This window comes from Bradysia coprophila, unplaced genomic scaffold (genome assembly GCF_014529535.1).
Source record: "Bradysia coprophila strain Holo2 unplaced genomic scaffold, BU_Bcop_v1 contig_232, whole genome shotgun sequence".
NCBI classification, from domain to species: Eukaryota; Metazoa; Arthropoda; class Insecta; order Diptera; family Sciaridae; genus Bradysia; species Bradysia coprophila.
This window is the reverse complement of record NW_023503493.1, coordinates 17,779,199-17,790,997: the sequence shown is the minus strand read 5'-3', so window position 1 is coordinate 17,790,997 and position 11,799 is coordinate 17,779,199. Positions and strand designations below refer to the sequence as shown.

Sequence of the window (11,799 nt, the reverse complement as noted above, 5' to 3'; positions counted from 1 at the left end):
ACAGAAAATGCGTTTTTCTTTTACATACCCTTGGGCCTGAACAACTTTATATGGCACCGCGTGAGATCTTTATTGCCTCTTCTGACTGCTATTCAAGGACATCATGGTTAACAGAATTGTCAGTTTTTGAAATGTATAAGCTTGTCCATAACTGGTATAAACCAGTAGATCCAATCAATGAATCCTAATTTGATTTCTATTATTAACCTAAACGTTTAGCACCTGTTGTTAATTAAAACTGCAAGTTCGTAGACAGACAGAATCGGCCGAGTATATTCAGAAATGTGGTCGAAAATTAATTTAAGAGTGGTGTTCAAGTTTTTAGCCCCGTACGAAGTACGAAGGGGCTTATAGGATTACGATGCCGTGTGTAATTGATGGAGTTCGAAGCAGACGGTAAGGGCAAAGTGTTTGCCTATGTTCATAGATGACGAATCCGCAATAAAAATTTGGGCCGTCTGTCCGTCTGTCCGTCACGTCGATATCTTGAGTAAATCAAATCCGATTTCAAATTTTTTTTTTTCCCTGAAAGATAGTCAAAATAGTGAGGCTAAGTTCGAAGATGGGCATATTCGGGTCGGCCCTTCGTGAGTTAGGGCCACCTAAGTGATTTAAGGTCTTTTGGTGATATTTATGGCAAAATAAACGATGGAAATGTAAATGACACGGCAAATGATAGGTATTGTCAATACCAATCCAGGAAAAAAAAAAGTTTTTTAAAATCGGGTGAGTGGACCGTGAGTTAGGGCCTTAGAAGTGAAAAGCTACTAGGGCCCTATGTGTATTTTACATAGAACTCAAGTAAATTTAATCCGTTTTTCGTAATTTTTGTTTCATTTGGAAGGTAATCGAACGCCGAATAGAAAGTTGTTGAAAAAAAATTAAATTTGGGTCCTTGGACTAAGGCCACTACTAGGGCCCTATGTGTATTTTACATTGAACTCGAGTAAATTTCATTCGTTTTTCGTAATTTTTGTGTCATTTGGAAGGTAATCAAAGGCCGAATAGAATGTTGTTGAAAAAAATTCAATTTAGGTCCTCGGACTAAGGCCGCTACTAGGGCCCTATGCGTATTTTACATACAACTCGAGTAAATTTCATCCGTTTTTCGTAATTTTTGTTTCATTTGAAAGATAATCGAACACCGAATAGAATGTTGTTGAAAAAAAAATTAATTTGGGTCCTTGGACTAAGGCCGTTACTAGGGCCCTATGTGTATTTTACAAATAACTCGAGCAAATTTCATCCGTTTTTCGTATTTTTTGTTTCATTTGGAAGGTAATCAAAGGCCGAATAGAATGTAGTTGAAAAAAAAAAATTGGATCCTCGGACTGAGGTCGATACTAGGCCCTATGTGTATTTATACTCAATAAATGAAAATTTTAGGGCTATTTGAAATTTTTGTTTTATTTGAAAGGAACGTCGTACGGAGCTTCGTAATTGCGCTATGCGCAATTTCTAAGATGTACACATTACATAATAATTTTACTTTAACTACTTGTACCGGCGCATAGGCTTACGGTCAAAGTAGGGTGACAGACGCACTAGGGTCACGTACGCAATAGATATACGGGTTTGTACGGGGCTCAGTCGCAGCAAACGCTCCGACTGTTCTGATGGCTCGTTTTTCTAATATCTACGGAAGATATTTACAGATATATATCAACAGAAAGTGAAAGCTCAGAACAAAAAAAGCTTTTCATAAAATTTTCATCTGAAAGTGAAAAGTATTAACCTGTCACAGACGGAAATCATATTAACAGTTTTACTATTCAAACTATTTTCAGAAATTGATTTCAGAAATCTTTTACTTCATTTGTTTTGAACATCGTTTTTGCTATATAAAACCTCATTAGTTAGAGCTTGTCGTTTATTATTGCTGTCGTTGTCGATAACAGATCACAGTCGTCTGTAACAGGTTAATGCTGTCAATAAGGAGTGAAGAACCAGTGAAGGAATTTGATATCTCGTATCCAGACAGTGGCGGATTACCCTATAAGTAATTCGGTACAGTGCCCACGGTGCTGAAAAAACTTGGCGCTGAGTTTACTGAATGGACAATTATTGTCTGACGAGAAATTGTTTATTAGTTAGAAACTGAAATTAAAAAAAAATAGGTGGCGCCTGTAATCTGTCATAAAAACTATAGAGAGTTTGCGAATGAACTTTACATTGCCAGATCTTGTAAAGCACAGTACATACATGGTTGTAAATTTTTATTTTGACGAGTGTATGAGGCATGCAATAGGCATGTCAAAGTATTCAATCCGAACATTTACAAAAAGAAATTATTTTCCAGGAAACATGAGTGGTCAAGTCTAAAATGAAACATTTAAAAGTATGGTTCTTCCTCTACATCTTGTAAAGTGGCAGGCAAAAAAGGAGGAAAAGTTTCGACCTGGTTCAGAATGGAGTGCTGAGCTGATCTTCATTTGTTTGAGCTAGACTATTACTCTCCAGAGCGTACATCAGGTTAAAAGAAAAGCTGATGACTCGAAAATAATACCACAGCGTAGCAAGAAGTGAAAAAATGAGAAATAAAAAGCTAGAACATTGAGTTAGCGTAAAAACTACGAATTTTGATATGGTCTTCAATGAAGACTCTTCATGAAGCAAAATTTTTAACTTTTACCTTATTTCCCTTATTTTTGAAAATTACATTTCTTCCATTTCTATCTTAAGATCATTTATTCCGTATGGAATTCAATTTACATACAAAAACAAAAAGTATAGTAGAAGGATGTAATGTCGTGTTGTGTCGTCTTTCACAAAGTTCTGAAAGAACAGGTTAAGACAACCACGAAGGCGGTTGACACCAAATTTTATAAACAGATAGTGTGAGAAATCACCTTGAAGAAAATATTTTTCTAGAAAATTCAGAATTTTGTTTTTGTTAAGTTTCATTTTACATATAAACATTGCAGCCGTTGACTCAATTGTGTGTCACCGCCCTCGTGATCAACTCAGAGTTGTCTTAACCTGTTCTTTCAGAACCTTGGTCTTTCAGACGTTGTGAATTAATGGGCATGTGTGCGGAAACGGTTGTTTCAGTATTTTCCGTCATCAAACGAATGTATTAAATTTTGACAATTATTCGTTAAATACTTGGTTCTGCGTTATTGAATTTGTCTATAAATAATTTTGATGTTTTGTGTTATTCGGAATATTACTTAAAAAGTACTACGCTCTTGTGGACTCACCACATTCAACTGGGAGCATTTCAATCTGCTTGGGAATCCACAATCTGTACCTTAGAACCCTTTACAAATTTTGACCTACAGTCGGAGAAATATAGATTTCGTTTTTTTTTTAGAAAACGAGATGATAAGAAAATACGAAATGAGAGAATACAGAAAAACGATGAAAACGATGATGTCTCTTAAAATCCCGAAATCTATTTTTCTCCGACTGTAAGTAAGTACCAGACTCCAGAAATAAAAGAAAGGTGGGACGTAATTGTCAAAAGCCACCTTACAAACAAAGACACCAGATGTGTCTTACTTTGCAAAACGTTTGGAACCCGCAACGATATTGGAAGATAGGAAATCCAAAAATTACGTGACTACTTAATAGATAAAAATTGTGTGTTCCACCCCACCTAACTACTACATATGGATATTGCTGTAAAGCTGAGGTCCTCCATATTCATAACAAATAATATTTTAATCAAATAATTGCATTAGTGAGGTCACAGCTCTCATCAAAGTTCACCAAGAGTCCATCAACTCTGAGAATTTTTCCGGAGGTCATATTTTCGGTCGTTTGTCATCAAATTTTCTGCAGGTATTATTTGCCCCGAGAGTACTCGACTTCAGCTTTCCAACGAACCCATACTCGCCACCTTAAGGGATTGAAATCCGGACTACGAAACAATATTTTTCGATTTTTGGACGCTTACCACCAGCCAGCTATAAAAATCAAAAATATCTGTGATTCGGTCTGTCGAAATTGAAAAGAATCCCTCCTAATGTGTGATACCAAATCTGACACTTTTTAGCCCCGTACGAAGTACTGGGGGCTTATAAGATTAATATGCCGTTTGTAACACGTCGAATTGGAAGCAGACAGTAAGGGCAAAGCATTTGGTTATGTTCATAGACTACGAATCCGCAATAAAAAAAATGTCCGTTTGTCCGTCCGTCCGTCCGTGACCCCTCTAGCTTGAGCAAATCACAACCTTTTTTCAAAATTCTTTTTTTCCCCGATTGGTATCGACAAAAGTAAGGTCAAGTTCGAAAATGGGCATGGTAGGGTCGGCCCTTCCAGAGCTAGGGCCCTATAGGTGTTTTTCAGTCTTTCGACGATATCTACCGAAATACGCACGCAATAGATGCTTGTGATATATCAAATGAAAGGTATTGACGAGTAGAACAAAGTTGCTGAACATTGTTTTTGTGTAGGATGCAACGCGAGCTTGTTGGTAGGGCTCAAAGGTCGTTACTCGGCCCTAAGAGTTTTTTCCACATAAATCGAGTAAATCTCATCCGATTTTGCCAGATTTAGTTTTTTATGGAAGGTAATTGAATACCGAAAAGAACGTGGCGAAAAAAGTTTCAAATTTGGGCCCTTGGACTAAGGCCGCTACTCGGCCCTAAGTGTTTTTTCCACATAAATCGAGTAAATCTCATCCGATTTTGCCAGATTTAGTTTTTTATGGAAGGTAATTGAATACCGAAAAGAACGTGGCGAAAAAAGTTTCAAATTTGGGCCCTTGGACTAAGGCCGCTACTCGGCCCTAAGTGTTTTTTCCACATAAATCGAGTAAATCTCATCCGATTTTGCCAGATTTAGTTTTTTATGGAAGGTAATTGAATACCGAAAAGAACGTGGCGAAAAAAGTTTCAAATTTGGGCCCTTGGACTAAGGCCGCTACTCGGCCCTAAGTGTTTTTTGCACATAAATCGAGTAAATCTCATCCGATTTTGCTAGATTTTGTTTCATTTGAGAGATAATTGAATGCCGAATTGAATGATGGCAAAAAAAGTTTCAAATTTGGGCCTTTGGACTAAGGCCGCTACTCGGCCCTAAGTGTTTTTTGCACATAAATCGAGTAAATCTCATCCGATTTTGCTAGATTTAGTTTTTTATGGAAGGTAATTGAATACCGAAAAGAACGTGGCGAAAAAAGTTTCAAATTTGGGCCCTTGGACTAAGGCCGCTATTGGGCCCTAAGTGTTTTTTGCACATAAATCGAGTAAATCTCATCCGATTTTGCTAGTTTTGGTTTCATTTGAGAGATAATTGAATACCCAATAGAAAATAATGTCGTAAATTGTTGGTTTTATTTGAGAGGTACTTCGTACGGGCTTTCGTAATTGCGCTATGCGCAATTTTAAAAATGAACACTTTCAGTAAATTTGACCATGCCCAACTTGACTTGCATTTTGGTAACAGACGCATTAGAGGGTTGTAGACGTATTAGGGTTCCGGGCGTATTACGGCTACGGACGTATTATGGTTACGAACGAAATAGGATTACGGGTCGTACGGGGCTAAGTCGCAGCAAACGCTCCGACTGTTCTGATGCCTTGTTTAGTTTTACTGTACCAGAAGTATGTCCTTGATGTACTTATCAGAGGTTGAAGAATTAATAGAACCAACTGGTCTTATAGTAGTGCCACTTGAGAATAAAGCTTTGTCGCTTGTAGATTATGTTCAATTTCAAAAGTTAATTTTTAGCATGCAAGCGACTTCTCCCAGCCCATGCTAAATTGCTTCTTTAGCGAATGACACGACGATTGTTGCACTTGACTCGTCAGTTTTCCATCAGGAAATCAATATCAATATATTCTTGTTTCGTATAAAACAGTAAGACAACGTCTGGATTTGGAAAGTGTGTAGGAATTTAGATTGTCTGCAGCAGAACGGGATAAAAATTTGATGTCCACTTGTGTCAAGCAAATTATCCAGTTTATACTGAGAGAACAAAGTTTGTTTTCTCCAGTGTGTTTCTTAGTCTCATCTAGAATGAAGCTCTACATTCACGAAGCAAAACACTTCAATTCAATTAAAAGTGCAACGCAATTCAGTTAGACATTTATTATTATTCATCATTTTTTCCATCATTTTTTTTCACATTTCGAATAAAAAAAAAAGAAAATTGTTCATAACTAAACCTAAAAGTATACATACTAGGATCGTTTCTTATTATAAACTCAATAATTACATTTTCATTAAATATCCACAATCAAATTAACCGACTGTTTTGCCATTTATCCGAACGACCTTATCCAGACAAAATGCCACTTTACATCTAATATCGAACACTTGATAATGGTGTATACATTCGCTAACACCTTTAGAACACGAATTCACATTTCTTTCACAGACGATAACTGGATGAGATGGATGTGATGCGGCTCAAAGAAGAAGAAAAAATGCGGTCCATTCGAACCGATCACCGTATATACGACAAAACACACGCAATGGACTAGAATTGCTTTCTATTGTTTTGTGGGTTTCATTCTTAGATAGGAAATAGTGAATCACAAGAACTAATGTGTGTTGAGAAGCGTAGAGATGATTCGGCTTTAATTTGATTCGAATTTCTTCAGATAATGCTTTTTTTGGTAGACTATGTGGGTGAGCCTGAGACGAATCTACGCGCGGTTTCAGATTATTTTTTTTTCAAAGAATTAATTCGTGTTCTAAACGCGGAAACTGCATAAATGTCTTGCCTGTTGGACCGTCCAAACACACAAAATGAGGATAATTCAATCGGATGAAAATGGTTCAAATGAAGAAGTAAAAGTAAAATTCGACTTTCTTATTTCATTCCCAGTTCTCAGTTCCTTGTTTCTTTGTTTTTTTTTTTGTTTGTTTAGTTTTTGATAATTGCTTGTAATTTTGCTTCTTCATCCTATACATTCACGCTTGCATCGCATCATTAAATCCTGTCGTTTGTTTTAAAAAATAGTAGTTTAATTGGTAGATTTGCTGGACTATTTATAAAATTCAGTTAATAGTCTTTCTCGTTTTCGTCTTCTTCTTCTTCTTATCTCATACAAAGCAAATGGTATTTTATGTTTTATTTCTCTTTCATTTATTCCTTAAGGAATTCAATTTACTTACAAAAACAAAAAGTATAGCAGAAGGATGTAATGTCGTGTCGTGTCGTCTTACCTCTGTTTCATTTTCAATTTATTATGGAAAATTTACGTTCGTCGAAAATAGAAGTGTATCAAACCTATAAATGATCATCAGCCTACGGGACACTATCATGTAAATAAAATTATTGGAACACATAAGAAAAACAACGGATGACTCATTTTACACCGTTCACGCGCGCTAATTCCATCCATGGTTACACTACAATTTTCATCGAAATGAATTAATGAGATCAACAATAGTGTGAATTCGAAATTCGTTAATGCTAAAATTCAAACAACACGCTGACACAACATTACACAGCTTCTGTAACATAATGTGATGGGCTGCACGAAAAGCAAAACCCTGGCCCTAATTCATTGATGGATTAGATAAATTGAACATTGTCAATAAATATTGTAAGTATTAATCGGTTACATGATCTTCATGGTTGACAGACTCTTAGTAGAAGAGCCAACAAAAGAAAAAAGAAAGAAAAAAAAAATGAATTTTGATTATAAAATAAAGTGGAAACTAGGAATCTATAGATTGCGGTTGTGACAAATCATGTTGCGTACCTGTTTGAATGCAAAAGGAAAATGTTTTCAATTAACCAACCGGTGCAACGGAATTGTTTTAATTTTGTAAATAAATTACCGTTTCGTCCACAGCCGAGCAATTCGATCGTGTTCTTCTCTATTTTGCAAATATTGTGTTGCGATACTACCAACCAACGGATCAGCTGCAACGTAAAATGTTTAAAAATCAGTCTATCGACAATTTTTTTTTAATTCTTGTATTTCGCTGCCGGATTGTATTGGACTACACAGACTTTCATAGGAAAACAACGTGAAGTAGTTCAGATTACCCAATAATTATTGCTAGGGCTCGGAACAGATCAGATTAATCTGAATTTTTTTCAGATTGATCTGAAATTTACCCGACCTGAATCTGATCTGAAAATTTTGATCTGATCTGAAATCTGAAGACTTGAATCTGATCTGATCTGATCCAATCTGAATGATCCGAAGCGATCTGAAGTCCCAAGAATAAAATTTGAAATTCCAAAACTTGCTCCTATTATAAAAATATTTTTTGATTTTATTAGTTCCCCTGCACTCGCGGAACCTTGCAGTTCAAGAATTTCTAATAAATTAGCATTTGTTTAGTCATCCTGATTTTCAGATTTCAGGTTGATCCGAAAATTTCCAGATTAAAATTTTCAGTTTTCAGGTCAGATCAGATCTGCTTCCAATTTTCAGACTTCAGATCAGATCTAGCCACCAGAGATCTGGATCTGAATCTGAAATTTTCAGATCGCCTGTTTTCAGTTTCAGATCAGGTCAGAACGATCTGTTTCGAGCCTCAATTGCTACCTCCATGTCCATATGTTCAACTGCTTTTCCTTATAGAGCAAAAATTGAGGTATCTGTCGGGTGTTTTTGATAGTACCGTAAGCAAGTTAAATTATAAGACAATGTTGTTAACCATAGAGAGACGGCTAGCCATCTGCCAACGACAGACAAGAATAAACGAAGAGTTCTGGCTGGTTCTTTCTGATTTGGAAAAATGTATGTTGAACTGAACATACTGAAGTGACAGATTTTATATTAAGCACTAAAAGATGATTATAATGGGCCTGCTGTATCTAACAGGTTTAAGAGGGAACTCGATCTGATTGAAGGAGAATGCAGAATGAAGAGATATCCACCTTTTTCTGTTAGATGCCGATTGCATTAGTCTATTTGACCCATTCTATTTTTAATGGCGTACTTTGCGAAAATGGATGCACAGGTCATAGTGTGTAAAACACAGTATGTAGACAGGACTATATGTGACCTAGCTTTCGGGTAAATCCAAGTGAAATCATATTATTCTATTCTGTGAAGACGTTAAGGGCTCATTTGATCATTTCTAAGAAAACTTTGACAAAATTGGAGCAAACATATTGATTGAATTCCATTCCAATGGAATTATCCATTAAATCTGTTGAATTCCCGGTGTTGATTCAATGTTAATACTTTGGTAAAGTTAGTTGATTGTATGAGTGTACTCAGTGTTCGATTGTACAAAAAATCAAATATGACTCCAACTAGAAAAAGTGGCCTTTAACCAGAACCAGAAACAAAATTAAATGTTCATAGACCCATAACTCAAAAAGTTTTTTGAATAACGGATTTAAGTTCCTTTTTACTATCATTTCGAGTGTACTTCAACTATAACAAACGTCTCAGCGTAAAAGAGAATCAGAATAAAAAGCTTTCGAGTAAGTATTCAGATGTTCAGACAAAAATATATGAACGACATAGAGGACCGGAAAGGGCTCAGAAATTTGGGATGGGAAGGTAAAGGAAAGGAACAGTAAAAATAAATTCGAACCCAGAAATTTTTTCGTCATTTGAGGATGGCGTGTTCATTGCTGAATACTGGAATCATTCTAGTTAATGAGAGGCTGAAATACTCGGGAAATACTTGAGTTTTATCATATTTCTTCCTAACTCAAGCTGAATATAAGAGCCCAGACATGCGTGGAAATGACCGAGTTCTTAATTATTATTTTTTAGTTTGACATTGGCGGCATAGGAACTCAGAAACCGGATTATTTTGAAAATGTAAATGCGAAAAATGTCTTTTTACCTGGATTACAGTCTGTGAGAAGGGAGCATATCGAAAGTAATACTTTTGAAATGGTCAACGCTGGCGACCAATTATCTTTTAAAATATCCAAACATATGACGCCTTGACTGTTTATATTGCAATGATATATTCGTGTCCTAAACGACACCTGAAACATAAACATAAACTCATTAGCCCACATGAATGTTCCGCCACTCAAATGTAAAACAAGAAAATTATAGAAAATGCGACGTACCTTTGGCGGTTTGAATGGGTACTCAGGCGAAAAGTGTATATCTAAAAAGAAAACACCACCCTCGTACACAGAACCGGGCGGTCCTAATATTGTAGAAACCCATTCGTACAGATTTTCGCCTTTTGGGCCAGCAGAACAATTTGGCGGTGGATCTAACGTTATTTCAGCCAGTTCCTTTTGAATTCGTTTTGCGGATGTGCCCAGTGCTTTTGATATTTTTGGATTTGTTTTTGATTCAGGTTTACCATCGGCTGCAGTAGCTGTTGTGCCGTTTCCAGAAGCGCGACCTCGACCACCAGTACCGCCTCCACTACTCGATCCAGCAGTCGACATGATTTTATGGTGTGTGAGTGTGTGTGTGTGTTGTCGATGGTGTCGATTGCTGAAATTAAAAACATTTGTGTGAACAATTTACCCATCCAACACTTATACATGATGCTGTGGTACGCTCTTAAGGACTTGATCAATAATGTTATTTGAATATCGTTCGTATGTACTAAACACCGATGATAAGAAACACATTCCGACTAGGAGGCATATGAACGTGAACAACGTTTATAGAGTTCATCAGGCGTTGAGAAAAAATGAAACATTTACTGAAAGAATTAAAACGTTTGTACACCAGTAAGACGTAGGAGTGCTGCCACATTAAATATTTTAATTTATTTTTTTTCTTACAAAATCTTCGATCATATCCGAAGGATCACTCGCTTGAAATACAATAAAAGTCACACATCGCACAAAATGTATGGATATGTAAGAACGTCAGAAGAAAAGATCCGAGAAAAAAAAAACAAAAACAACATCGTTTGATTGCCCTTCTTTGTTCTCGCTGTTCATAAAGGTCATGCAAAATATTGGAAGTTGGAAATTCATGGAATTCATTGGCATGCTATAGGATAAATCAATCTAAATTTTCACCCAGCGGGTGAACATGAAATCCTTATTGTAGGATCAACATTAAAGCCGAATATATTCGACGAAAAAAAATCACAGACGGCCATTTTGAGACCAAATGTTAGAATTTTTTTTTAGAATTTTCACGGCACCAAGGAATTAAGCTCGAAGCGAAAATTGAGTGCATGACGTAGCTAGTTGCAATGTGTATCATTTCAATTACCATATAAGTGCAATAACAACAATTTAATTAATCGAAAATGGTACGCTTAATCGAAATGAAAGATTCGTCCAATGGACGGAACAAAAAGCATCCAAGCACTTTCAATTGCAAATTTTCAAATCACTCGAATAAACGAACAACACGAACATTTTGTGTGCGGATCATTTTACTTCGTTTGTTATTTGTTGGACGAAGTTTTCATACCTTTTTACGTTGCCCCGATGTGTATTTTACCAACAATATTAATTAGACAAAATACGCCGATTTAGTCAAGAAAAAAAATATTCAAAACCCAGCGATCGACAGATGCAGTGCTGACAGCTTGTAGTTCAATAGGTAAATTGATTCGGGTTTTTATTCCAGAAAGATGCGGGAATTCAACCAAAAAATTTGTTAAAAATAAAAGCTTTTTGATATAGGTTTGTTTCAAATAACTGTAAACACAAAGTTTAATTGCCGAATAACGACGACTTTGATCCAAATGGACATAACCTGCAACATTTTTCATATATTATATACAAATGTTGATGAGGTTAAGTCTAGAGATGAGCGGGCCGCCCGAAATGCATCGGCCCGACCCGACCCAACCCGGCCCGACCGGGTTCGGGTCCGGGTTTTGAAAATCCATTCGGGCCGGGTCGGATCGGGTTTCAAAGACAAAAATTCGGGCCGACCCGACTAAGAAATAAAAATTTGAAGTGAGCCTATAAAATAGTTTAAA

At 36.3% G+C, this 11,799-nt stretch overlaps 2 protein-coding genes across 3 annotated transcripts in view; one reads left to right on the top strand and one right to left on the bottom strand.

Moving 5' to 3' along the window:
- The window catches only part of LOC119077105 (probable RNA helicase armi), a 30,785-nt gene that overhangs the window by 12,036 nt on the left and 6,950 nt on the right, over positions 1-11,799 (top strand). The window contains exon 2 of the mRNA XM_037184265.1: positions 8,222-8,229. The gene's annotated coding sequence lies outside the window, so the exon portion shown is untranslated. The remainder of the gene's footprint in view (positions 1-8,221; positions 8,230-11,799) is intronic.
- Positions 6,025-11,421, bottom strand: LOC119077122 (ubiquitin-conjugating enzyme E2-24 kDa). Of its 2 annotated transcripts, none has more exons than XM_037184293.1 (5): positions 11,283-11,421; positions 9,959-10,340; positions 9,724-9,871; positions 7,744-7,828; positions 6,025-7,664 (listed from the first exon to the last, which is right to left on the bottom strand). In XM_037184293.1, exons 2-5 carry the CDS (start codon positions 10,289-10,291, stop codon positions 7,652-7,654), a joined length of 579 nt encoding a protein of 192 aa, XP_037040188.1. In that variant the 5' UTR covers positions 10,292-10,340; positions 11,283-11,421; the 3' UTR covers positions 6,025-7,651. The 2 variants fall into 2 exon arrangements, with proteins under 2 accessions (XP_037040188.1, XP_037040189.1); XM_037184294.1 differs by lacking the exon at positions 11,283-11,421 and adding an exon at positions 11,079-11,203.

Bases quoted from the DNA above. Each gene is read 5' to 3' on its own strand.
- LOC119077122 (XM_037184293.1), bottom strand. From the start codon at position 10,291: ATGTCGACTGCTGGATCGAGTAGTGGAGGCGGTACTGGTGGTCGAGGT. The intron at 9,872-9,958 runs GTACGTCGCATT...TTTATGTTTCAG, and splicing joins ACCCATTCAAACCGCCAAAG to GTGTCGTTTAGGACACGAAT. The intron at 7,829-9,723 runs GTAAAAAGACAT...TTTACGTTGCAG, and splicing joins TCTCACAGACTGTAATCCAG to CTGATCCGTTGGTTGGTAGT.